We start from the raw sequence: 25,176 nt of genomic DNA, 5'->3' as shown, positions 1-25,176 counted from the left end.
CAACATGACAATAACAGTAGCTGTAGATGATGTAATGAAAAGTTGGAGGGTGGTTGGTAATGGAGGACATCAGGTGGATCCACGTCTGGGTGTTGGGCAGAACCCCTAGGTCCTGGAGAACAGGAGCAGAGTTAAAGAGAACAGGTAATGGAGGACATCAGGTGGATCCAGGTCTGGGTGTTGGGCAGAACCCCTAGGTCCTGGAGAACAGGAGCAGAGTTATAGGGAACAGGGTAGAAGACAGACGTAAACAAGCAAACACACAGGTTACATTTTACTGTGAGAAAATGTGATGGATTAGTGCATTCTCTCAACCAGCTTCACTGGCTGTTGACAAGCACATTCAGTTCATAGACGTATTATATATATTTAATTCAGTGATTGAAATTGTAACCCCATCCTCAGTAGCCTATTCCAGCAGGCTATTGGGAAACACAAGCATTTCTTATTGCAAAATCGCCTCATTATTCATGTTGAATAAATGAGTCTGTTAATTTGAACTGAGCAAGCTGCTAAATCGTTCAGTTTACATCTTGCCTACATCTTGTCTAGGCTACTGTACACTGGAATTAGATGTAGACCTATCGGGGGCTATAGGCTCCTGCCTTTAGCTAAGCAAACTATGGCAAAATGTAATTACAATCATAAACCCAAATTTTTGTCTGTAGCCTATGCCAATTGAAATGGAAAGTCAATCTCACAAATGGGGCATGTATAATGGGTTGTAGTCTTAACATCTGGCACATAATAACAGCACAATTGCCAGAAAATAGCCTAACATTTGTTTTTTATTTTCATCCAAGTGTTTCTTGCTCAGAGATTTCGAGATCCTCTCAAACTCTCCTGTCAGATTTATCTATAGTTATGCACATGCACAAATGCAATTTATTTACAATTATAAACCTGGTTCGAGCCTTGAATGCTGATTGGCTGAAAGCCATGGTATATCAGATCATATACCACGGTATGACAAAACATTACTTTTTACTGTTCTAATTACGTTGGTAACCAGTTTATAATAGCAATAAGGCACCCCGGGGGGTTCGTGGAATATGGCCAATATACCACGGCTGTAACCAGGCACTCCGTGTTGCGTTTTGCTTAAGAGCAGCCCTTAGCTGTGGTATATATATCACCATAGCAGTACCCACCCGTAGCACGCGCTCCAGCAGGTACATCTCACTGGTCACCCCCAAAGCCAATTCCTCCTTTGGCCGCCTCTCCTTCCAGTTCTCTGCAGCCAATGACTGGAACGAACTGCAAAAATCTCTGCAGCTGGTGACTCTTACCTCCCTCACTAGCTTTAAGCACCAGCTGTCAGAGCAGCTCACAGATCACTGCACCTGTACATAGCTCATCTGTAATTAGCCCATCCAATCTACCTCATCCCCATACTGTATTTATTTATTTATCTTGCTCCTTTGCACCCCTGTATCTCTACTTGCACGTTCATCTTCTGTACATCCTACCATTCCAGTGTTTAATTGCTATATTATAATTACTTCGCCACCATGGCCTATTTATTGCCTTACCTCTCTTATCCTACCTCATTTGCACATGCTGTATATAGATTTCTCTACTGTATTTTTGATTGTATGTTTGTTTATTCCATGTGTATCTCTGTGTTGTTGTATGTGTCGAACTGCTTTGCTTTATCTTTGCCAGATCGCAGTTGCAAATGAGAACATTTTCTCAACTAGCCTAACTGGTTAAATAAAGGGAAAATAAAATAAACATTGGCCCTATGTCATATCCCTTGTGCCTTATTGCAGTCAAACGAGTTAAATCGACATCCATTGATGGAAAATGATCTGGCGTGTTTAATAAGGGTGAATGATATTTTCTCTTGCCACATATTCATATTCCTTAATTATGTCATGTCATAGCTTGCAATTGTTATTATTTTGAGGAAATCCACATTTTGCTTCCAACGTCATTACAGGTTACTAAGATTTTCCTTCCTTCGATAACGTCATTGAAAAATGGTTTATTGTATAAATATGGCAACTCCTCTCTTGAGTGGTCATAGGGCTATACATTTTGCTTGACCTGGCAACCCTGATTGACTCTATTTTTACCTGTTAGTGGTTGAGAACAACAGAGCGGGATTAGGAGAAGATGTGGATGCTGAGTTTGAATTGAGCAGCGCGTCAAGTAAATTTGGTGAAGACGAATGTTCTGAATGCATGTAATAATGCATGCAATGTAATATCTAAAACTGGAACAAAAAGGAAATTATATAAAATTGGAGTGGAGGATACATGTGTAAATGATAATGAGCATGCATAAAGAACTTCGCTTGATACCGTTTTCTTTACCCAGTCAAAATTAGAATATATGCACAATGCAACGCAGTGCCTGCATACAGCCCTTAGCCGTGGTATATTGGCCATATATCACAAACCCCCGAGGTGCCTTATAAACTGGTTAACAACGTAATTAGAGCAGTTAAAATAAATGTTTTGTCGTACCCGTGGTATACGGTCTGATATAGCACGGCTGTCAGCCAATTAGCATTCAGGGCTCATACCACCCAGTTTATAATGATGTGTATCAGTTCTAGCGTATTAATATGTTTTATGGAAAAAGGGTTGGAAATAGTTCTCCATAATAACAATCTAAATAGCCTACCTACAACGTGCATGTGTGCTGCTCTCCCTCCTCTCAATCAAGTGGCTCAGCCAATAACTATAGTGCTATCTCAACACACACACACACACCCCTTTGGCTCTCCCCACCACTCACTCAGCAACAGCCTGCCTCACTGCCTGACAGTCAGCAGCAGGTCAGTGAAATATATATATTTTTTAAGAGAAAAAATAAAATAAAAATGTGTTGGGTACAATAAAAAGCCACTTATATTTTCACACAACACAATGCCAGAGATGTCTCATGTTTTGAGGGAGTAGCCCTATTGTAGGGACAAACTCATTCTGATTGGCTGAGCTTGGCTCCCCAGTTGGAGGACCTGGCTGCCAAGTGGGTGGGCCTATGCCCTCCAAGGCCGCACCCCTGTCCAGTCAAGTGAAATCCATAGATTAGGGGCCTAATACATGCATTTCCATTGACTGATTTCCTTATATGAACTATAACTCAGTAAAATCTACAGATTTGTTGTGTTTATATTTTTGTTCAGTATAACTTCATTTAATTCTACTCATTTTGCCATGGGGCAGAGATAAATGTTTGAAGTGACTAACCATGATTGGCTAGACTAATTTACCAATCTAAAAAATGTTATCTGAGAGAATGTCAGTAGCCAATTTAAGAGAAAAACTGCTGATGCACAACCAAATTTCACCTTGTGTATTCTACTATTCTAAATTTAAACAGTAAGTTGAGACCCCTACAGAGTTCCTAAATAAAATGTTTTTGTTTGTTTTGTTTGTGGAAATTGATCCACAGGCCTAACTTCGAGACTGGCTAGGTGGCCTACAAAACCTGACAAGTCTAGTGATGAATCTTCTCCAGGTCATCCACTGCTCTCACAAACCAAGTGTCTAAAACCTTCAAACTCAACTCTGGACCTCAAAGCCAGTCCCACTGCTTTTTTTTATTGTTCCCCCCAAATAACAGACTAATTTAGACCTGGGACATCAGGTGGGTGCAATTAATAATAAGGTAGAACAGCAATCCAGCAGGCTCTGGACCTCATAGGGTAAGAGTTGAATACCCCTGGTCTAAAAGAACACAAACACACAAGTTACAAAAGAGTTAGCATTTATTTTAGTTATATGAAAAAAAATTATCATCCAGAATTAATTGCTTGATGTTTGACCTCAAATTTCAAGAGAAAATGGTAACAAATCCCTCTATGGAAACAAAGGTTTTTTAACTATAAAGCATAATTTGAACAATAACATTTCATGGAGGGATCATTCTGACAGTGAATGATCTTCCCATTCAGAACTCAAATCAAGAACAAGTTTAGGGAAAAATGTCAGCATTTAAAACCTACTAAAAACAACCAATGTTAAATAACTATGGCATAATTGTGACTTGCCACAAAGCAACAATTTCAACAACAAAAAATACAAAATCCCAAATAGGCAACTATTTCAGAGTAGCCGTCTACGTCAGCCGTCGCACCTATGGACAGATCATCAATGTAACATGAAAGCAAATACATCTAGAAAGATGAGAACAGACTAAATTAGCACCATTTTGAACTTATGGGAGAGTTTGAGACATGAGAGCCTGTTCAACCTCTGTGCAGAGCACCACTCTTCATGACCGTCCAGAAGACAGTTTGGAGAACACAGAATCCAATTATTAGTTAGAGATAAAAAGAGCCATAATAGATCATATGATGCATGCTTATCTATGACTGATTTCTGAAACAGGTAGTCTTTTGCAAAGTCCGTTTTGAGCCTCCAACAGTCATCTTACAGCATGTGGTCCCTTGCCCAATATGCACCCCTCTAACCACCCACTAATTCTCCACTTGGGCAAAGGATACTGAGTGGTACCAGATGGAAAATTGGAATGGGCCTAGTGGTACCCCACAAACACATACTCTCTCCCCCTCCCAAAAACACACTCTTTCTTCTCCTCTCTCTCACACACACACACACACACACACACACACACACACACACACACACACACACACACACACACACACACACACACACAGTTTTAACCTTAAACTTGTCTTCACAAGAGGGCAAGACTATATTGCCTAAAGCACCATACATACTTCTCCACATTCCATACAATTAGTGAGGGTAAAAATGAGTGAATTGAACTCTGAACGTCAAAGCCTTGTCTAAGAGCTTAAAAAAAATCATTCAAAATTACATTTAAATTGGTCAAAAATATATTTAGATTGTCTTGAAGACGGTCAACAACAACTCAGAGAGACGTAGACGAGAGGGTCCTTCATGTTGACAGATGCTAGTCAGATCCTGGTGAATGTCCTGTATGTGTATTGGTGTGTGTATGGGTAGAATACTGTGCTCCAGGCAGCTCTCTGTAGCAATCACCAACCCTGTTGGAGAGAGAAAAATGATCGCAAGTAAATCAATAGGTTTCTTTGTCTGTAGCATGTTACTACCGGTAATCACAGAATTATGTAAACGTTTAAATTCTGGACTTTAGCTATCCTGGTAATCTCGCTACAAAGTATAACTAACACACAACAGAACCTAGACCATTTCTTAAAGACAAAGTAACTAGCTATTTCATTTCTACGTTCTACTGCTCTGCTGTACCTCTGCTATACGTCCTCCTTGTCATCCTGCTCGGCTTGTTCCTCCTTCAGAGCGTCTGTGTCTGCCTCGTTGGTGGAGGCCTCTATGTGAGCCAACATGTCCGCCATCAGAGCTTCCTCCAGCCTCCTCCTCACACTGTGGACCAGGTCCTCTTGCTTCCTACATACACCAGAGGGAGAGAGAAGAGAGGGGTTAGGGAGCAATGGATGGATGACAGTCCTCGTGGCAGGCTTAAAGGGATACTTATCCAAATTACAAAATGGCATATTGGTTTCCTTACCCTGTAAGCAGTATATGGACAAGGTATGACAGCAATCCAATGCTTTGGTTTAGTTTGCCTGGAACTGTTTCCACATGCTAACGTTTTAGCATTAGTGGCACAAATCCCTGTCATGGTACCAATATTAGCATTTTTTGCACACTGTGTCCAAATTATCCGAAATAATCAAATGTATTGTGAAGCTCAACATTGTCACTTATTGATGATTTGAACATGATACGTGGCACATTTTTCACACATTTTAAAATCATCTATAAGTGACAATGTTGAGCTTCACAATCAATTTTAGATTATTTCGGGTGATTTGGACATGATGCGTAAAAAATGCTAATATCGGTCCCATGACTGGGATTTGTCACTAATGCTAAAACGTTGCCAGCAAACTAAACCAAAGCATGAATTGCTGTTATACCTTGTCCATTGACTATTTACAGGGTAAGGAAACCAATGTGTTATTTTGTAATTTGGGTGAACTATCCCTTTAACAACAAGGCCCAACAGTAGTTAGTAGCTGGGTGTTGTTGAGCCAGACCACTGAGTTGTGTGTGTACTTTACCTGATGTCGTCATCGGTAACCATGAAGGCCTTGCAGAGTGGCTGGGTGGTGTTGAGCCACACCCCAGGGTTCTTCTCCACGGCTGCGGTCAGCTGACCAGTGACGGGTGTGGGGCTGGTGTGCAGGGCGCTGGCAATGGCAGAGAGCAGGGTCTTGTCTGAACACACAGGCCCAACACCTGGGGGGAGATTCACAGAGTCAGATATAAAACACGCACATAAAATCCCAAAACATTGGTTTTATGTGTATACGAGTCTCGAGTACTCTCTGCTGTGTGTACTTACCCTGTAGGCCCTTGGGAAGGTCCATGGTCTTGACCAGCTCCTCTGCAATGTCAAACGCACTCAGACCACTCAGCTTCCTCTCCCAAAACAGCTGAGGACAAACAGTGGGTAAACAGCTCGCCATTTGACTTTAAACACATCACATAATGATGTGCTTCATAATTTATGGAAAACCTCTAACAGCTAGTTCAGGTTACATAGCCCTCCCGTTATGCTCATCCAAGTTAGCCTCTCACTCAGACCACTCCTAGCTAAATTCTTTCCTGAGAAATTACTCTTTGCTAAGAAGCTATTTGGTTCTTTTTGACTATTTTAATTGAAAACAATCACAGTAAGGTACTTAATTGTTACCCAGAAATTATTTGATATTGAGATAAAAACAGCTGCATTGGACATTTAAGTCAGCTTGATAAATCGAGTGACTCATCCCAATTTGCAATAATACGTTTTCAAAGACTAGGCCAGAGTAGATGACTTCATCTACCAACCATATGGCAGCAATGAAATAAATAACATTACGGTATCATTACATCACAACCAATAAGCACAGAGCATCGTTGGACTCACCTGTCTTGGTTGGTCGACAGCCTTGTGGGGGTCTGTCTTCACTTTGTTGCTAGGGTGATTGGTCACCTTGGTGACAGGCTGTTTAAAGATGGATGCTGTCTGTCGGACTGGTAGGGTCGTGTTCAGGTCCGGTTTGACCTTCAACACAGACAGAAAAACAGGTCAGGGACCATAGCTCAATGGTCAAACAGATTACACATGATCCTGGCCTCAAACTCCCTCACCTTGATCTGGTGGTTGTTGTTGTCATAGCGATGCTTGTGCCTGTTCCTGTGCAGTTTGTTCGTTAGCATCCTTCCTGCACGGGGGTCAATGGCGTGCACTTCCATGGTGTTGCCCAGGTAACGAGCTAGCTGGGGCTTGCTGAGGAATCTCTTTCCAGGGTCACTAAAGGGGCGGGAAAACAGGCCATCAGGAGAAGAAAAAAAAACATAGGCAATGAATTGAGGCACAAACCTGCAGATACAAAAGGCACAAACCTATTGATGATGTCAGTGGTGTTGCACTGACAAGACTACAAATGGGCCTAATTCACAAACCATCACGTCCATCTAAACTCTCGTTTTGATTATTTTCTAGATTGCAGTATACATTCAGGAAAATGTATGATTTATGCATATCAAAACATGATATGAGCGGCATAGAATGACAATCAAGAGCCTTGTATTGAAGTGTTAGCAGTGGGTTATATCAGAGAGCCTCAGCCTGCAAAACAACCATAGTAGCAGGGGTGAAAGTAGATTTCATTTCTTACTGGTATGGGACACCCAAGTGCCTGCACATTTTTTTTTTATGCTACAAAAATGACAGGGTAGCCTACTCTGCTGACACTGCCAAAAAGATCAATAAAAACGATGTCTGATCCATATAATTGGCCTACGAAATACGATACAACGTCCATCTAACCTGGAAGAGGAAATGACTATCCAAAAGAAACCCAATGACAAAGACAGTTGATACGCACTCACCAGGGACATGGCCGATGTTCTCAGCTGGTGCCAATAAAATAGGCTACTGTTCGCTCAATTAAGTTAAGAACTTTGACAACTAAAATACAGTATGGAGTCTTTCATTGGCATCTCTTTAAAGCAATAGCCATTTGCTTTCCAAACGGTTTTTCCGCGATTGTATTTTTTAATATTGCGATATGCCTGGCTAGGTCTCCGCTTTTCACTGACAGTAGCCACTCAACAATCCGACTGTAGGCTATGCAATTTAAAACAATCTACCGCGTTTTGTCAAAGACGCTAATGATCCTCTGTGGCCAAATCATGCTTTCTGGTGTAGTAGCCTATTTTGAATGATTTGATTTATTTCGGTATAGATATAATCTAATTAGGCTATATAATTTTGCCAGTTTAATTCAATTCACTTTAGGGAAAACGTAGCTTCCCCTAGCCTTATGGTCACGCCACCTATGCCTTTTAACGTGGCATGAACACAACCAGCCAGATGTTTTCATCTGATTGCCAAACAATCACTTAACAAATGCGCTCCTGTAGGCTACCGGCGCACATTCGTCCGCTCACAAGATCATTTCAGCATCCAAACCAACTGTGCACTAGCAATTTGATCAAAGGAAGAGACATCTGTTACAAAACACCTACGTGTATTGTAACGCCATTCTGCGATTGTCATTAGGCTTACACTTGTAGCCTGAATTGACGCACTCACTGTTGTCCACGCGCGCTTCGGTCTCCGCCACTAATCTCAGCCTTGTCCGCGAGCTCTCCGCCACTCATCACGGCCTTGACTGAATGTAAGCGTTCTCCTCAAACCACAACGCAATTTGGACGGTATACCACCCAGTTTCCAGTCAATTCGCAAATGCTTCATGGGACTGACATGCAGAATTGTTAAATAATGGTGTAATAGCCTGGGCATGTATTATTTGTGATAGGCTCACGTTTTACCGGAACGGCGTACCCCCACTATTTATTTTTGCCGGGACGCCGTACCTGATCGCCTTACTTTCACCCCTGCATAGTAGTAAACAATGAAAGTTAGCTAGCTACTGTCGTGGGTAACCCGCAGCACTGCACCCACAATAATGTAGTATAAAGTCCACATAATCGGAATCAATTTACACAAATCTAAACAAAGACTTGTAACAGAAAGCTACTGATGCTAACGTTACTTGCTAATTTGTTGTCAAATGTGCGGGGAGCTGACGTTTGCTAGTAAGCTAACGTTAGCAATCAATGACTTATCGTTCGCTATCTAATGGTTACTTATCAAATTCGACGCAATCTGTAGACACTGATCATTTACATTTTTGGTACACAGTTATCTAAGTGGATGATGTCTTACTTTAGTGGCTGGCTAGCTAGCGTCTCGGCTACTCCATCAAGAAACAATGTTAGCTAGCTAGAGACATGCTTTCCCTACTGCAGACCAGCTAACATTAGCTAGCTACCGTCTTTTTACTTAGCTACTTGTCCTTCTTACAACTCATTCGAGCAAGTCGTACAACCCCACCTTTTCCTCTCCATGCTTCTTGCAGGTTATGATTGCTCGATTTATGTTGATTCGGGAATCTGCATGGGGTTTTAAATATTTGGCTATAATTTTTTTGTTTGTTGTGGATCTGCTTTCCTTTTCGATGTCAGCTGTCCTCCCTGCTTTCTCTTGTCAAGACACTCATAAGATCCCTCCGCAACGCTAGACCACTGTTACATAAAGTGGACAGCAAGTCATCCGCTGGTCCGCAAACTAGTCCCAACTGAAGTCCTGTCTTTGTTGGGATCAGTTGAGTGTTTTAATGTTGTTTAATCTAGCTACATTTGCTAGTCTTTTTCTCAACAGTTTATTCACACTTAATACTTTAAAACTTGTATTTATTCAGGATAGCCCAATTGAGACCATGGTCGCATTCCCAATGGTGCCCCGAGTACAAACATTTTCTCACAACAGGAAGAACAATTTACATTACAATTAAAACAATAATACAATAAAAAAATCAACCAAGCTGAATGAAATAACCTAATACCAAGGATACACGATATACCGGTGAGCATATCGGAAACGGACGATATTAGCTAAAAAAAACACCTGCATCAGCCCGAAAGTGACAGTGCGCAGAGAGAAAGAGGGCACAGACAGACAGAGCTGAAACTTCACTGCTTGACATGTAGGATGAAATCCTTTTGAGAATGAAACAAATGAACAACGAAACAGCACAGCAAGTGAAATAAATAGGTTTTGATTATGTTTTACTGTTAATGGGGACATACGTAAATGCCAACAAAATAACTTTTTTGGTCAGTGTGGTGTGTGGCCTTTATTTAACTAGACAAGTCAGTTAAGAACAAATTCTTATTTACAATGACGGCCTACCCTGTCCAAACCCGGACGACGCCCTATGGGACTCCCAATCACAGCAGGATGTGATACAGCCTGGATTCGAACCGGGGACTGTAGTGACACCTCTTGCACTGAGATGCAGTGCCTTAGACCACTGCACTAGAATGCTTAAAAGGCCGCTAAAATGTTAAATATTGGTATCGGATTCTTTTTGGAAAGGAAAATATCGGATATCGGCCAAAAATGTAATATCGGTGCATCCCTACTAGCTTCCCCAGAAAACTGCAGTAAATCAGACTTCAATCTAACAAAGGAATAACAATGGTATATAAGAGAAATGTTAATTTATCATGCCTGCATCTGATTCCTTGGCTGAGCAATTCCCCCCAGAATACATCAAATGCACAACAGTTATTTAAAAAAAACATGTCAAAGATCAGGATGAAAAGTCCAGTTAAGTTTATTGAAAAAGGTGAAAGCATGTTGTTTCTCTTCTCATTGCCCTGGTGTGGAGTTGTGTCTTAGTGTCTGATGACATCTGCAGCTCTGGTCACACTGTTCCCATTTCTCTCTCAGCACAGACTGACCTACAGGCAAACAGAATTGATTTCAGACAGTGGGTGGGGGTGGGGGGGGGGGAGCTCAGTTCTGTTGACATTTTAAAAAGGACATTCTACTCCAAAATGAATGAAAATAAAATTATCTAAAATTGTATTTCCACCACCAGAAATAAGCCCAATAACATTCATATTTTAACATTTTGGACAATGCATATAGCCTATGCATGGTCCATATTATCAGGTATGCTATTAGCAAGAAGCATTATCATCTGTAGCCCAACTGATGCAGCAGCATAGTGGTTACCAATAAATAGGCTAAAGCATGGGGTTGCCCATCTGCATTTACCCTATTGGGCCAATCATTAGTTAAATGTGATATTTTAACTTGTTAGCATCCTATTGATATATTTTATGTCCCAAAAAACTTGCATAAACACAGTGAATATAATTTAGGCCTACCTGTTAGGGTAACTTGGAGTATGCCGCCAGCCAGGGTAACATGTCCCCTGCCTGTACTTCTCACAGAAACCACAATTTTACCCAACACTTTCCCTGGTTGCCACTACTCTTGCTCAACTAAAAATGTAATCAGTCTCACATTTTCTTTTGTCCCCCACAAATATTTTGTAGGTAGGGTGGCGTTTTACCCTAAGTTACCGTGTTACATTTAGCCCCACTCTCCCCTATTCACTCACTGAGAATTTCAGTACTATAATGTGCTGACACTGTTAAAAAAAAACTATTTAAAATGGTGCAGATCCCCCTCTTTTTAACAAAAGCCATTAAAACTGCTGTTTTCTCGAGATTGCATTAAGAATGGTTGTGCATTGACTGCTTGGATGTTTCTGCAACATGAATGCGCCTTAAGAGGAATATTTATCATATAGAACACACAAGCCGACTAGGTAAATAGATAAACTATTCTACTATGGGGTTGTCGGGTTATTCTATTCAATAGTAAATGTGAACTGTTATAGCATCTTCAAAGTGTGCTTCGGCAGAAATGTTTTTTCAGGGTCCATATTTTTGGGCGTGGCGGCAATGATTTTGCCGTGGCTGAATGACTGAAAGCGGAAACACTGGTCCCCAAATCGACCCCTAAACCCAATATATTGTGAAGATCTGAGAACTTACTGTGGCGATTTCACATTGTATAAAGTATACCGAGATAATACCGCATATCCGGGTATGAAATCAGGAAGGTATAAAAGTGAAACATTTGGGATACCACCTAGTCGCGATGCACAGACGCTATCCATCTTGGACATTATCCGCGCACAGAAATCCTTTGCCGAAAACCTTCCAGCTAGCTTCACGTGCACTGTGCTTCACGAATGTTGAATACAATTCCATTTGAATTTCAGCATGAAACACACTGATAATCTCACTACCGCTAGACTGCTGCTTGATACTTATCACAGTGGGAGGCCGTTTTGTCTCGCTAGAACAAATGCTGTACCTGCTACGTGTAGACCCCATAGCGACGATCCTATCTTTTCTACTTGTTAGAATCTCAATGCTGTCAGTGGACAATGACTTGACTTTGAGCCAACCAGAGAGCACGAACCCCCACGCGGGGAAGCCAACAGGAGTGACAACAAAAATAAAAAATGACATTTTATCCAAACATACATGGTTAAATGTCATGAGCCAGTCATACTTCATATGCAATATGGGATAGTAACTTGCTAAGTGCGCAGACGCAATGCACACGAAATACATCCGAGGAAGCTAACCACTAGCTAGTATTGACAATTAAATCACAATGGATTACTTTCCATGAAACAGCTGCCGAGTTGGTGCATTTTTAAATGGCAAGTCAGTTAAGAACAAATTCGTATTTACAATGATGGCCAAACCCGCCGCCCTTATGGGACTCCCAATCACGGCTGGTTGTGATACAGTCTGGATTCGAACCAGGGTGTCTGTAGTGACGCCTCTAGCACTGAGACGCAGTGGCTGCGCCACTCGGGAGCATTGTCCTTAGCTAACTAGCTATGTTGTGCTAGCTAGCGAATATGCTAATGTTAGCTAGCTAGCTATGGGCTGGCACTTGTAGTGGCAGTATGGGATTATGGAGAGCGAATTAAATTGCTTCTTCGTCATCTTGCTGTGTAGTTATCTAGCTGTGGCCATCTGGATAGTATCAACAACGTCTTTCTACAAAATAACAACAACAGCGGAGCTAGCTAACGTTGGAATCTAAACCATGAACTAAACAACACACACAGACATGCATTGCCGTGCAACGCTACTGCCACCTTCTGGTTTGGAGTATTTTAACATGGCTACGTGTCTGACGACCTCAAGGTCTATTCAAATCAAATTGTATTTGTCACATACACATATTTTGCAGATGCTATTACGGGTGTAGCGAAATGCCAGTACCATCTAACAATTCACAACATTACACAAATCTAAAAGTAAAATAATGGAATTAATGTATAAATATTAGGACGAGCAATGTCGGAGTGGCATTGACTAATTACAGTGGAATAGAATACAGTATATACATATGAGATGATTAAAGCAGTATGTAAACATTATTAAAGTGACTAATGTTTCATTATTAAACTGTTGTATGAAAACAAAAGAGACTGACCGCCGACACTATTCAGTGTCGGAGATATTACTCTGTCCATTGTTAGGGAGTTTGTTTCTTATACCGCTCGGAATTTGTGACAAAATATCCAAAGGAACATATTATTAAACAGACTTTCCAAATTCGTCAAAATAAAAGTCCTCTACAAGTTATCACTTGCTTCTGTACATATGGCACACGTGCATTACTTATTTTGACATAAGGTAAAGCAGAGAGCAAGTGATAGGTGAGGCACCTGCAGCAGACCCACGTTTTTAAAGTCCGTTTTAATAACACATTCCTTTGGATATTTTGTCTCTAATTCTCAGAGGTATAAGGAACACGCCATTTGAGACTGGCAGGGGACGTATGGGGTTTCGTCAATACAAATGAACACAACGTTTTCCAAGGGACATCAGAACGTCAGGGATAGATAGCACCCAACCCTAGTAGGTGCCGACGATGAGCAATAAGGTGAACATTCCAGAGGACAAGGCGATGTTACCATCATACAGGGAGACTACATTATTTCCCATTATCCCATCACAGACATCAATGTTGGGTTCGAAGGTAACTGCCAAACAGAGGTAGATCGGTGAACTATGCTCTGCAGACTTGTTAGCTCTCAGACTGATCTAGTGCCATGTCTTTAGTCTAGTGGGCTAACAGGTTATTGTTGAGTCACATTGACAATCTGTGTTCGATAATAGTAGAGAGCGAATGCGAGCCTGGGCTGCTGCTTGGTCACTATGGGAGATATTTCTAGAGCCACGTTGACTTCAGGGCAATTACACATCCCTTTTATCTCAGATTAGTGGTTAGTATAAAAGTTTAGTAATCACGATGACAAAATCGATTGCTTCAATCTGACATTCTAGAATTTAGATGACGGTCTTCAGCTAATTCTCTCCAAGGCCAGTGACATAGAAGTTATAATCAGATTCAGTGTAGCCTTTGAATAGTGTTAGTTAAACAGTGCATATAACCCAAACGTTTGCTCCCGCTCTATTGATTTTAAGTTGATATCGATATGAGTGATTAACAAAATAGTGTTGCGTTTACCTTTCCACGTTGGCGACCCACTTGAAACAAAATGCAACAATCCCACATGTTGCCCTCTGTCTTCTACAGGTTGTCCTACAAGTTGTCCTACAAGTTGTCCTCTAACCAGTGATATACATAGTATTCCCAGATTCCATGTAGTTTTTCACGAGTGTTAGTTTGAAATGGACGTGCAACCTGACTTCCTCTTATTTCTATTGATTTCAACATGAAATCGATGAGTGATTGACACATAAGGGTTGCATTTCTCTTTCTGTTTGGTGGCCCCTAAATCTAAATAGCTGGTTGTCTTCAGCAGAGTGGTATACTATGAAGCAAGCTCGATCTACTCAGGGTTTTCTAAATCTAGCCAGCTAGTTAGCTTCACATTCCAGTTCAGGCTTCATCCGTACCATGACGGTGGATATTGCTCGTCCGCCTGCCGCTAACTCTAACAGGCTGTAACTGCGCGTGCATGTTGCAAATGCAGGGCCGGTCCTGGACGTTCTTCCGCCCTAGGCGAAACAAAAATATTTTCAGAAAGAGAAAAGCTCAGTTAATAGGGACAGAATAGCAAAGTCATTTCAAAATAAAACATATCATCGAATATTATTGGCTGCCGTTTAACTTCAGATTGTCATAGTGAGGAATCAATGCATCGAAGTCACGTCTTTCGCAGGCATTTTAGAGCTTGTTTCTACCATAAGGCATCACCGAGTTAAGCATTGTTATAGAACGCTTGATATAATCTGGATACGTTTTATGTATTTATTTCAAAATATAAAGCAAACAAAAGATGTCCTTTTTGCCCTTTTCTCAAAGGGTATGCGATACACTCACTCAATTTGAGCCCTGGTTTTAGTCAAACACACCAAGCCGTTGTCAGACATGGAGGTATTTAATCAGTGCATGGGACAATATTGGAGTATTTGCTATACCGACATCTATGGATAGGATAATTGTGTCTGTCAAACAGGGAGGCTTACCACTTATTTTCTGGAAGATGAAGAAATAAGCTCCAATTATCTATGTAATTCTATGTTTATGCCCATAAACATTTTTGGTGGACGCATGCACGTATAGGAGGTCCCTTACCAGGCAGAAGGGAATTGTACTTTAACCCCTGCATCAGCGAGTTACATTGTTGCTATCACTATGCAACCTACTACCTCGAGTAGGAAAACGAGTTTCTTATTAATAATATCCCACCTGTTATCACACATGGCACGACCCCATCATTGTTACAATTACAATAAAAATAACACTTTTATATAACATATTTATTAACATATTTTAATATTCCTGTAGAACTGTAAAACAGAGTAAGATCATTTGAGCTTTGGAAAGGAGGGCATTCATAAATGCTTGGCGGGCCTTGTTTGCTGGAGCAGTGTAAAATAAGCGTTATGCCTACCCAGCCTTAACGAATTTTGTTTATTTACATATCGAATTCGATTGTCCAACATCAGCGTTTATTTATTTCGTCTCCAGCTAGAGTATCCTCTTTCCTCTGTTGTGGTGCTGCGTTGCAGTCAGCGATTTTTTTTTAGCTCGGTAGCTGTCCATGGTCCTGAAATCAAATAATCTGAGTTTGTTTAGACTCCAGCCTGATCTCCAGCTCCTTCCACCTCTGGAAACTATCTAAGTGGTCATGCGACTTCTCATGCGAGCTGAGGAGGTGGCACGGATTCCTCCAGTCTCTGGTTCCATCCCTGACCAGCGCAGATTTACACTCGTGTGAAAAAAAGTTTGCAGCAAAAACAGAAGGCTGCATCGTTTTGCTTGGAATAGACAAGCCTTGGTCTCTCCACTCTCTCCATTCCCCTCCTTATCCTAATGTGACCCAGCCTGCATTAACATATCCCGTAAAGATCCGTTCATATATTTTGTCCACTCATCGGGATCTTTTATGTTTTTTGTCTTGGAGTCGGATTTAGCAGCAGCACCGCCGCTGTCATCGGGGATGGGGAGCGACGAATCTGAGTCTGGGTCCAAGATAGTAGGGTCTTCGCCGGCATTGTTTGGAGGTGTGGCTAGGCCTGGTGCGACCACCTGTTCTTGTCAGGCCAGAGAGCTGTCATCATCCGTGGAAGTGCATAGCTCGGACTCCTCCGGTTTGCCCTCTTCGCTGCTAGAATCAGCGAACAGCTCGTCGTTCTCGGCGAATGAATGGCCTGTCCACGGAGGCTTGTCATTCTCCACACCGGCTGATGGACATTGCTGCACACTTATACATTTCACCAGCGAATATCTTTGGTGTAAAGATTGTGCCTCTTTTATCATAGTTTTTTTGTTTTTTTTATATATTCGCTTCCTGATAGTTTTTGTCTCTTAGACATGGTAGCAAATTGTTTCAAATCTCTATAGATTACGTTTAGCTAAAATTATATCCACTAGTAGTAGTTAGGCAACGTTAACAGGCTAGGTTAGGCTACTTACTGCCTTAATCACTAATCATCATCGTAACAATACAAACGTAAAAAAAAAAAAGTACAATCATTTATGTGGCAGATTCATTTTTACTAATGTTTCGCAATTGGATAATCCCATATAAATACACACATCACCATCGCTGCCAAGGACAGCTGGAGTGAATTTCGGGAGAAGCGGGAATGGGGTGGGGGCGGGAACTGTAGCAAAGCTATGAGCTGGTGGCTGGGGTGCCGCGGGCGGTGTAGTAGCCGGTCAGGGGCGCTGGAGGGCGGCAGCCAATTGTTAAAATGCAGCCTCAAATTCAAGTGCCGCCATTGGTGACGGCCTAATCTTGCCGAATGGGAGGGCCGGCCTTGTGCACATGGCTAGTCGAACTCTTCATTGTGACAGTGCCGAAACATAAATCCATGTGTAAATCTGTGCCACATTTTCATTTTTACCGAAATCAAAGTTTTTTTTTCAAGTTTTCTACGGCGCGATACATGTTTTTACAAGTGCCACCTTTATTTTATTATCGTCAGTGCCGTCTTTGGTGTGCTTATCAATGCATGCGCACCTTTCCCCCCACTCCTATCGATAAAATGATTATCAGAAAAGTAATTGTATTTGTTATACAAACATTCTACTGTGCGTGAAGTTTGAAATGCATTCTGTCATTACATGATAATGTGATAGGTACTTTAAAATTGTACCTTTTTTTTTACACAAAAAACATTGATTAATACAATATTTATCAGTCTTCTTCCTCAAATGAATGGAATGAATCTGATTGCATTGGTCCTCAACTGGCAGCTCAGACTAATAAGTGATGGGCATTCTGGCTCTTTTCAGTTAGCCGGCTCGTTCGGCTCAGCTCACCAAAAAGAGCCGGTTCTTTCGGCTCCCAAACGGCTCTTTAAAAAATATATGTTTTGTATTTTTTCCAAGTCAAACAGTTTGCGATAGTTTGACTATGATTTGTGTTACAACAATTCTAATTAAATTATTAAATTATTATACTCTGCCTTAACCACAATGTATTTAAAAATGCATTGGTTTGTTATGAAAAATAATGCTATTAAACATTTGCATTTAAAGTATAACTTTTTAATGTATATAAACAAAGTGCATATAGATCTAACCATTCAAAACGAATACAATATCAAAGAAAAATAAATAACAATTTGAAAAACTGCAGCATCCCACAAATTGAAATAAATGTAAAAAAGAAGGATGCTATTACACATGTGCATTTAATGTACGTATCATTACTGTCAAAGTTAAACTATGCAAGTGTTCAATATAGCTATTATAATAGGAGTTTTGTCCTATTTCTAACCTGTTCTAAGCCGGAGAGAATCAACGCTTGTTGTTTATCGTATGGGACAGTGTAGAAACTGTTGAACAGATGCAGCTTGCGCTCATCAGTCAACTTTCCACAATCCTTTCTGCACGTCGTGGAACACGCTCTTCCCTGCAGGATACAGTGTAACGCTACATATAACTAGCTAGCTACTGTAGCCATGTCGAATCATCCGGTGGATGGACAAAAAGTAGCTAGCTATGTTTCTTCTATAATCTAGCAATAACATTTGTAACGATAGTGTATAAATTAGTAGCCAACGAACTTTAGCTAATATGTTTTCTCTATAGTTACAAATTAGACAACCCAGAACATACATGTTAGTTACTGTACTCTATAGCTAGCTAGCTTGATTGTTTTGATATACGGTTCTTCCACATACCTCTTTTGGACAGCTTTTCACCGTTTTTTCTTGACCCTTACGATTTGTATAGGGTTTTCCCGCATTCCGTAAGATCTTCCTTTGCCTGTCTTTCCATTCTTTTAGTTTTGTTTTACGTTTCTTTCCCACATTTCGGCGATTTTCATCAGCAACAGAAAAGTTGTGCGCTTATCCGTCCATTCTGAGTGGTGCACATAAACGGTTATTCCACGAGAGCCTATCTTTAAATTTAAAAATATTGTTAATTAGCGCGTGGAAAGCTTGTGAAACCGGTTCACTATAGAAAAAGGGTGTCCAATAATGATTTTTCATGTATATCTCTTTTTTTTGAAAAATGTCACATATACGGTTCTTCGTCTGTAGGATTCAGTTGTAGCGTCTATGTTGCTATGACTACTGTCACAGAGGAGAGGGCGTTTCTGGGTCCTGTCCTGATTGACGCGCGAAAACAACAGCAGAGCATTATGGGATTCGTAGTATTAGCGGTGAATGCGCTGTATAATACCGGCGGGCCAGCTCTAGTAGTAATTTGGTATTGTCTCGCGGGCCAAATATAATTACCCAGAGTTTGACACCCATGGTCTACATTATTAAAATGCATCCAAATGCTACTGTGCTTCTGAATCATTTTCCAGCTGTTGTTTTCACAGCTGTCCTTCCTCCCTCCTCGGCTGCTAAGTGCGTGACTGAGTGAGTTGGCTCGGCCCTCCCTCACGCATCTTTGGTTCATTGGTTGACACTGCGTGTCTGATTGTCAGGAACAAAATGTCTGTTAGTCTGAGCAGACAGTCAGAACGTATGTGTGTGCGCTTGAGCATTTAGGCCTATATTATTTTATTTCTTTTTTCGTTCTTTGATTTAGTTAATTCTATTAATTTCAATCTTTTGATGAGTTATATCTCCATTTTTTTAAATATATATATAAATAGATTTGGATCTTCTGATATGCGAGCCGGCTCACAACGTTCACCTACAAGACGACTCGTTCGCGAACGACCCATCACTATCAGACAAGTCATTCAGGATAAATGGAGTTCGCCCCGAGTTAGCCTTCCCCGGAGCAGGTTAGTTCTGAAGGATTCGTTTGCCATAAACATTTACCTGACTTAAAAGGTGAGCCACATTCACATGACTGGTTATCCCGAACTGAACTCAGAGTTGACCAAAGTTACCTCGCCAACTCCTCAAAGTTGATTCCTAGGATACCCTTCAGGTTGTCCTCTAACGAGTGATGTAAACAATATTTCTAGTTTCCATGTGTTTTTTGAGTTGTTAGCTTCAACAGCACATACAGTCTTGGCCAAAAGTTTTGAGAATGACACAAATATTAATTTCCACAAAGCTTGCTGCTTCAATGTCTTTAGATATTTTTGTCAATGTTACTATGGAATACTGAAGTATAACTACAAGCATTTCATAAGTGTCAAAGGCTTTTATTGACAATTACATGAAGTTGATGCAAAGAGTCAATATTTGCAGTGTTCACCCTTCTTTTTCAAGACCTCTGCAATCCGCCCTGGCATGCTGTCAATTAACTTCTGGGCCACATCCTGACTGATGGCAGCCCATTCTTGCATAATCAATGCTTGGAGTTTGTCAGAATTTGTTGGTTTTTGTTTATCCACCCGCCTCTTGAGGATTGACCACAAGTTCTTAATGGGATTAAGGTCTGGGGAGTTTCCTGGCCATGGACCCAACATATCGATGTTTTGTTCCCCGAGCCACTTAGTTATCACTTTTGCCTTATGGCAAGTTGCTCCATCATGCTGGAAAAGACATTGTTTGTCACCAAACTGTTCCTGGATGGTTGGGAGAAGTTGTTCTCTGAGGATGTGTTGGTACCATTCTTTATTCATGGCTGTGTTCTTAGGCAGAATTGTGAGTGAGCCCACTTCCTTGGCTGAGAAGCAACCCCACACATGAATGGTCTCAGGATGCTTTACTGTTGGCATGACACAGGACTGATGGTAGCACTCACCTTGTCTTCTCCGGACAAGCTTTTTTCCGGATGCCCCAAACAATCGGAAAGGGGATTCATCAGAGAAAATTACTTTACCCCAGTCCTCAGCAGTCCAATCCCTGTACCTTTTGCAGAATATCAGTCTGTCCCTGATGTTTTTCCTGGAGAGAAGTGGCTTCTTTGCTGCCCTTCTTGACACCAGGCCATCCTCCAAAAGTCTTCACCTCACTGTGCGTGCAGATGCACTTCCACCTGCCTGCTGCCATTCCTGAGCAAGCTCTGTACTGGTGGTGCCCCGATCCCTCAGCTGAATCAACTTTAGGAGACGGTCCTGGCGCTTGCTGCACTTTCTTGGGCGCCTTGAAGCCTTCTTCACAACAATTGAACCGCTCTCCTTGAACTTCTTGATGATCCGATAAATGGTTGATTTAGGTGCAATCTTACTGGCAGCAATATCCTTGCCTTTTTTCAAAGCAATGATGACAGCATGTGTTTCCTTGCAGGTAACCATGGTTGACAGAGGAAGAACAATGATTCCAAGCACCACCCTCCTTTTGAAGCTTCCAGTCTGTTATTTGAACTCAATCAGCATGACAGAGTGTTCTCCAGCCTTGTCCTCGTCAACACTCACACCTGTGTTAACGAGAGAATCACTGACATGATGTCAGCTGGTCATTTTGTGGCAGGGCTGAAATGCAGTGGAAATGTTTTTTGGGGATTCAGTTCATTTGCATGGCAAAGAGGGACTTTGCAATTAATTGCAATTCATCTGATCACTCTTCATAACATTCTGGAGTATATGCAAATTGCCATCATACAAACTGAGGCAGCAGACCTTGTGAAAATGAATATTTGTGTCATTCTCAAAACTTTTGGCCACGACTACAACCTGATTTCAAACGATCACTTAAATAGCAGCCAACCGTTGTCGCTGTTGATATCCTATGGTGTGTCATGATTCGTTGAAATTAACTAACAGAAAAGGGGTTTGTTTCCATTTCCATGATGGCAGCCTCCTGAAATCAACATCCCCCTCATTCCAAAGTATAGATAGAAGCCTTCTACTAATTCTCATCATACCAACTATGTATAGCAGGGTTCCCCAGTTGGTGACCCTGCGGGCCAAATTCTGCGATTTTATTTGGCCCCCCCAACAGTGTTGCGTTTGTCTTTTGGCGACCCCCGTATCAAAATCCAGCACTGAAATGTAGTTGACTGTCTTCTGCAAGTTGTCCTCTAACCAGGTGAGGTAAAAAATATCTCAATTTTCCCATATGTTTTTTTAATTATGTTAAATTCAACAGCATGTACAACCTAGATTCAACTTACATTTTGGGAATATAAATAACTTTCAACATTTATTTCCAATGTTATTGTACTTAATCAGGTAAAAAAAATAAAACTGCTGAATGAGTCCAAAAATGTGCTGCGATTGATTGATTTTGATGATATAGCAGAAATCCCAAAATCGGGTTTGCCCTGCCTACACAGACATCCTGCAAAACAGGACAAGCAGACCTCTTGGTATAGAGCATATTCACTTACTGATTGGCAGCATGCACAATGATACTCACCTTCAACTACACAAAAGATACCTCTAGTCGTCCTTAAATTTGCTGCTGACATGTGGCACATAATCCAAGATCAGTGTACCAATGCCACCCCTCCAACTGAACCCCACACCGGCAACGTTGGAACCCTGCATTTGGGCGGAAGATTGAATAAGTCAATTTACAATCTTAACCAGAATCTGGGTTTACAGGAGACCTGCAAAAATTATTTCCAGACAAGGCTTTTTTTGGTTGCATGTACCATACAAGGCAATCCAACCAGTCAGGATGCTCTCGATGGTGCAGCTGTAGAACCTTTTGAGGATCTGAGGACCCATGTCAAATCTTTTCAGTCTCCTGAGGGGGAATAGGTTTTGTCGTGCCCTCTTCACGACCGTCTTGGTGTGCTTGGACCATGTTAGTTTGTTGGTGATGTGGACACCAAGGAACTTGAATCTCTCAACCTGCTCCACTACAGCCCATCGATGAGAATGAGGGCATGCTCGGCCCTCCTGACATCCTCCTTATAGGCGGTCTCGTTGTTGATCAGGCCTACCACTGTTGTGTCATCGCCAAACTTAAAGGTGTTGGAGTCGTGCCACGCCGTGCAGTCATGAGTGAACAGCGAGTACAGGAGGGGACTGAGCACGCACCCCTGAGGGGCCCCAGTGTTGAGGATCAGTGTGGCGGATGTGTCGCTTCCTACCCTTACCACCTGGGGGCGGCCCGTCAGGAAGGCTAGGATCCAGTTACAGAGGGAGGTGTTTAGTCCCAGGGTCCTTAGCTTAGTGATGAGCTTTGAAGGCAGTATGGTGTTGAACGCTGAGCTGTAGTCAATGAATAGCATTCTCACCTAGGTGTTCCTTTTGTCCAGGTGGGAAAGGGCAGTGTGGAGTGCAATAGAGATTGCCTCATCTGTGGATCTGTTGGTGCAGTATGCAAATTCGAGTAGGTCTAGGGTTTCTGGGATAATGGTGTCGATGTGACCCATGACCAGCCTTTCAAAGCATTTCATGGCTACAGACTTGAGTGCTACGGGTTGGTAATCATTTAGGCAGGTTACCTTAGTGTTCTTGGACACAGGGACTATGGTGGTCTGCTTGAAACATGTTGGTATTACATACTCAGTCAGGGAGAGGTTTAAAATGTCAGTGACGACACTTGCCAGTTGGTCAGCGCATGCTCTGAGTACACGTCCTGGTAATTCGTCTGGCCCAGCGGCCTTGTGAATGTTGACCTGTTTAAAGGTCTTATTCACATTGGCTGCGGAGAGCGTGATCACACAGTTGTCTGGAACAGCTGATGCTCTCATGCATGTTTCAGTGTTACTTGCCTCAAAGCGAGCATAGAAGTTATTTAGCTCGTCTGTTAGTCTTGTGTCACTGGGCAGCTCTCGGCTGTGCTTCCCATTGTGGTCTGTAATAGTTTGCAAGCCCTGCCACATCCGACGAGCATCAGAGCCAGTGTAATACGATTCGATCTTAGTCCTGTATTGATGCTTTGCCTGTTTGATGGTTCGTCGGAGGGCATATCGGGATTTCTTATAAGCTTCCGGGTTAGAGTCCCGCTCCATGTAAGCGGCAGCTCTACCCTTTAGCTCAATGCGAATGTTGCCTGTAATCCATGGCTTCTGGTTGGGGTGTGTACAGTTGAAGTCGGAAGTTTACATACACTTAGGTTGGAGTCATTAAAACTCGTTTTTCAACTACACCACACATTTCTTGTTGACAAACTATAGTTTTGGCAAGTCGGTTAGTACTTCTACTTTGTGCATGACACGGGTCATTGTCCAACAATTGTTGACAGATTATTTCACTTATAATTCACTGTATCATAATTCCAGTGGGTCAGAAGTTTACATACACTAAGTTGACTGTGCCTTTAAACAGCTTGGAAAATTATGTACGGCTTTAGAAGCTTCTGATAGGCTAATTGACATCCTATGAGTCAATTGGTGGTGTACCTGTGGATGTATTTCAAGGCCTACCTTCAAACTCAGTGCCTCTTTGCTTGACATCATGGGAAAATCAAAAGAAATCAGCCAAGACCTCAGAAATAAATTATAGACCTCAACAGGTCTGGTTCATCCTTGGGAGCATTTTCCAAACGCCTGAAGGTACCATGTTCTTCTGTACAAACAATAGAACACAAGTATAAACACCATGGGACCATGCAGCCATCATACCGCTCAGGAAGGAGATGCGTTCTGTCTCCTAGAGATGAACGTACTTTTGGTGCGAAAAGTGCAAATCAATCCCAGAACAACAGCAAAGGACCTTGTGAAGATGCTGGAGGAAACAGGTATAAAATTATCTATATCCACAGTAAAACAAGTCCTATATCGACATAACCTGAAAGGCCGCTCAGCAAGGAAGAAGCCACTGCTCCAAAACGGCCATAAGAAGTCAGACTACGGTTTGCAACTGCACATGGGGACAAAGATTGTGCTTTTCTGAGAAATGTCCTCTGGTCTGATGAAACAGAAATAGAACTGTTTGGCCATAATGACCAATGTTATGTTTGGAGGAAAAAGGTTGGAGCCTTGCAAGCCGAAGAACACCATCCCAACCATGAAGCACGGGGGTGACAGCATCATGTTGTGGGGGTGTTTTGCTGCAGGAGGGACTGGTACACCTCACAAAATAGATGGCTTCATGAGGTAGGGAAATTTGGTGGATATATTGAAGCAACATCTCAAGACATCAGTCAGGAAGTTAAAGCTTGGTCGCAAATGGGTCTTCCAAATGGACAATGACCCCAAGCATACTTCCAAATTTGTTGCAAAATGACTTAAGAACAACAAAGTCAAGGTATTGGAGTGACCATCAAAGCCCTGACCTCAATCCCACAAAAAAATGTGTAGGAGGATCTTAAAAAGCGTGTGCGAGCAAGGAGGCCTACAAACCTGACTCAGTTACACCAGCTCTGTCAGTAGGAACATTTGACATTCACCCAACTTATTGTGGGAAGCTTGTGGAAGGCTACCCGAAATGTTTGACCCAAGTTAAACAGTTTAAAGGCAATGCTACCAAATACTAATTGAGTGTATGTAATCTTTTGACCCACTGGGAATGTGATGAAAGAAACAAAAGCTGAAATAAATCATTCTCTACTTTTATTCTGA

General features: G+C 41.7%; 1 protein-coding gene and 1 long non-coding RNA gene across 2 annotated transcripts; both read right to left on the bottom strand.

Annotated features, from left to right (window-relative positions):
* Positions 1 to 3,703: 3,703 nt before the first annotated feature.
* LOC115169415 (methyl-CpG-binding domain protein 3) lies at positions 3,704 to 9,565 on the bottom strand. The gene is made up of 7 exons (XM_029724999.1): positions 9,379 to 9,565; positions 7,125 to 7,287; positions 6,901 to 7,038; positions 6,334 to 6,424; positions 6,050 to 6,227; positions 5,214 to 5,372; positions 3,704 to 4,990 (listed from the first exon to the last, which is right to left on the bottom strand). The coding sequence occupies exons 1-6, from the start codon at positions 9,390 to 9,392 to the stop codon at positions 5,219 to 5,221; spliced, it is 738 nt and encodes a 245-aa protein (XP_029580859.1). The 5' UTR covers positions 9,393 to 9,565; the 3' UTR covers positions 3,704 to 4,990; positions 5,214 to 5,218.
* Positions 9,566 to 10,645: 1,080 nt separating this feature from the next.
* Positions 10,646 to 12,601, bottom strand: LOC115169413 (uncharacterized). Its single transcript, XR_003870864.1, has 2 exons — positions 11,223 to 12,601; positions 10,646 to 10,790 (listed from the first exon to the last, which is right to left on the bottom strand). It is a non-coding gene; the product is annotated as an uncharacterized LOC115169413 (long non-coding RNA).
* Positions 12,602 to 25,176: the final 12,575 nt, after the last annotated feature.

Source organism: Salmo trutta, chromosome 31, assembly GCF_901001165.1.
Source record: "Salmo trutta chromosome 31, fSalTru1.1, whole genome shotgun sequence".
Classification (NCBI taxonomy): Eukaryota; Metazoa; Chordata; class Actinopteri; order Salmoniformes; family Salmonidae; genus Salmo; species Salmo trutta.
This window is presented reverse-complemented; position numbering and strand designations above follow the sequence as displayed.

Excerpts from the sequence above, each read along its gene's own strand:
- LOC115169415 (XM_029724999.1), bottom strand. Across the intron at positions 6,425-6,900 it reads CTGTCGACCAACCAAGACAG|CTGTTTTGGGAGAGGAAGCT; the intron begins GTGAGTCCAACG and ends GTTTGTCCTCAG. Across the intron at positions 6,228-6,333 it reads CCTTCCCAAGGGCCTACAGG|GTGTTGGGCCTGTGTGTTCA; the intron begins GTAAGTACACAC and ends ATCTCCCCCCAG.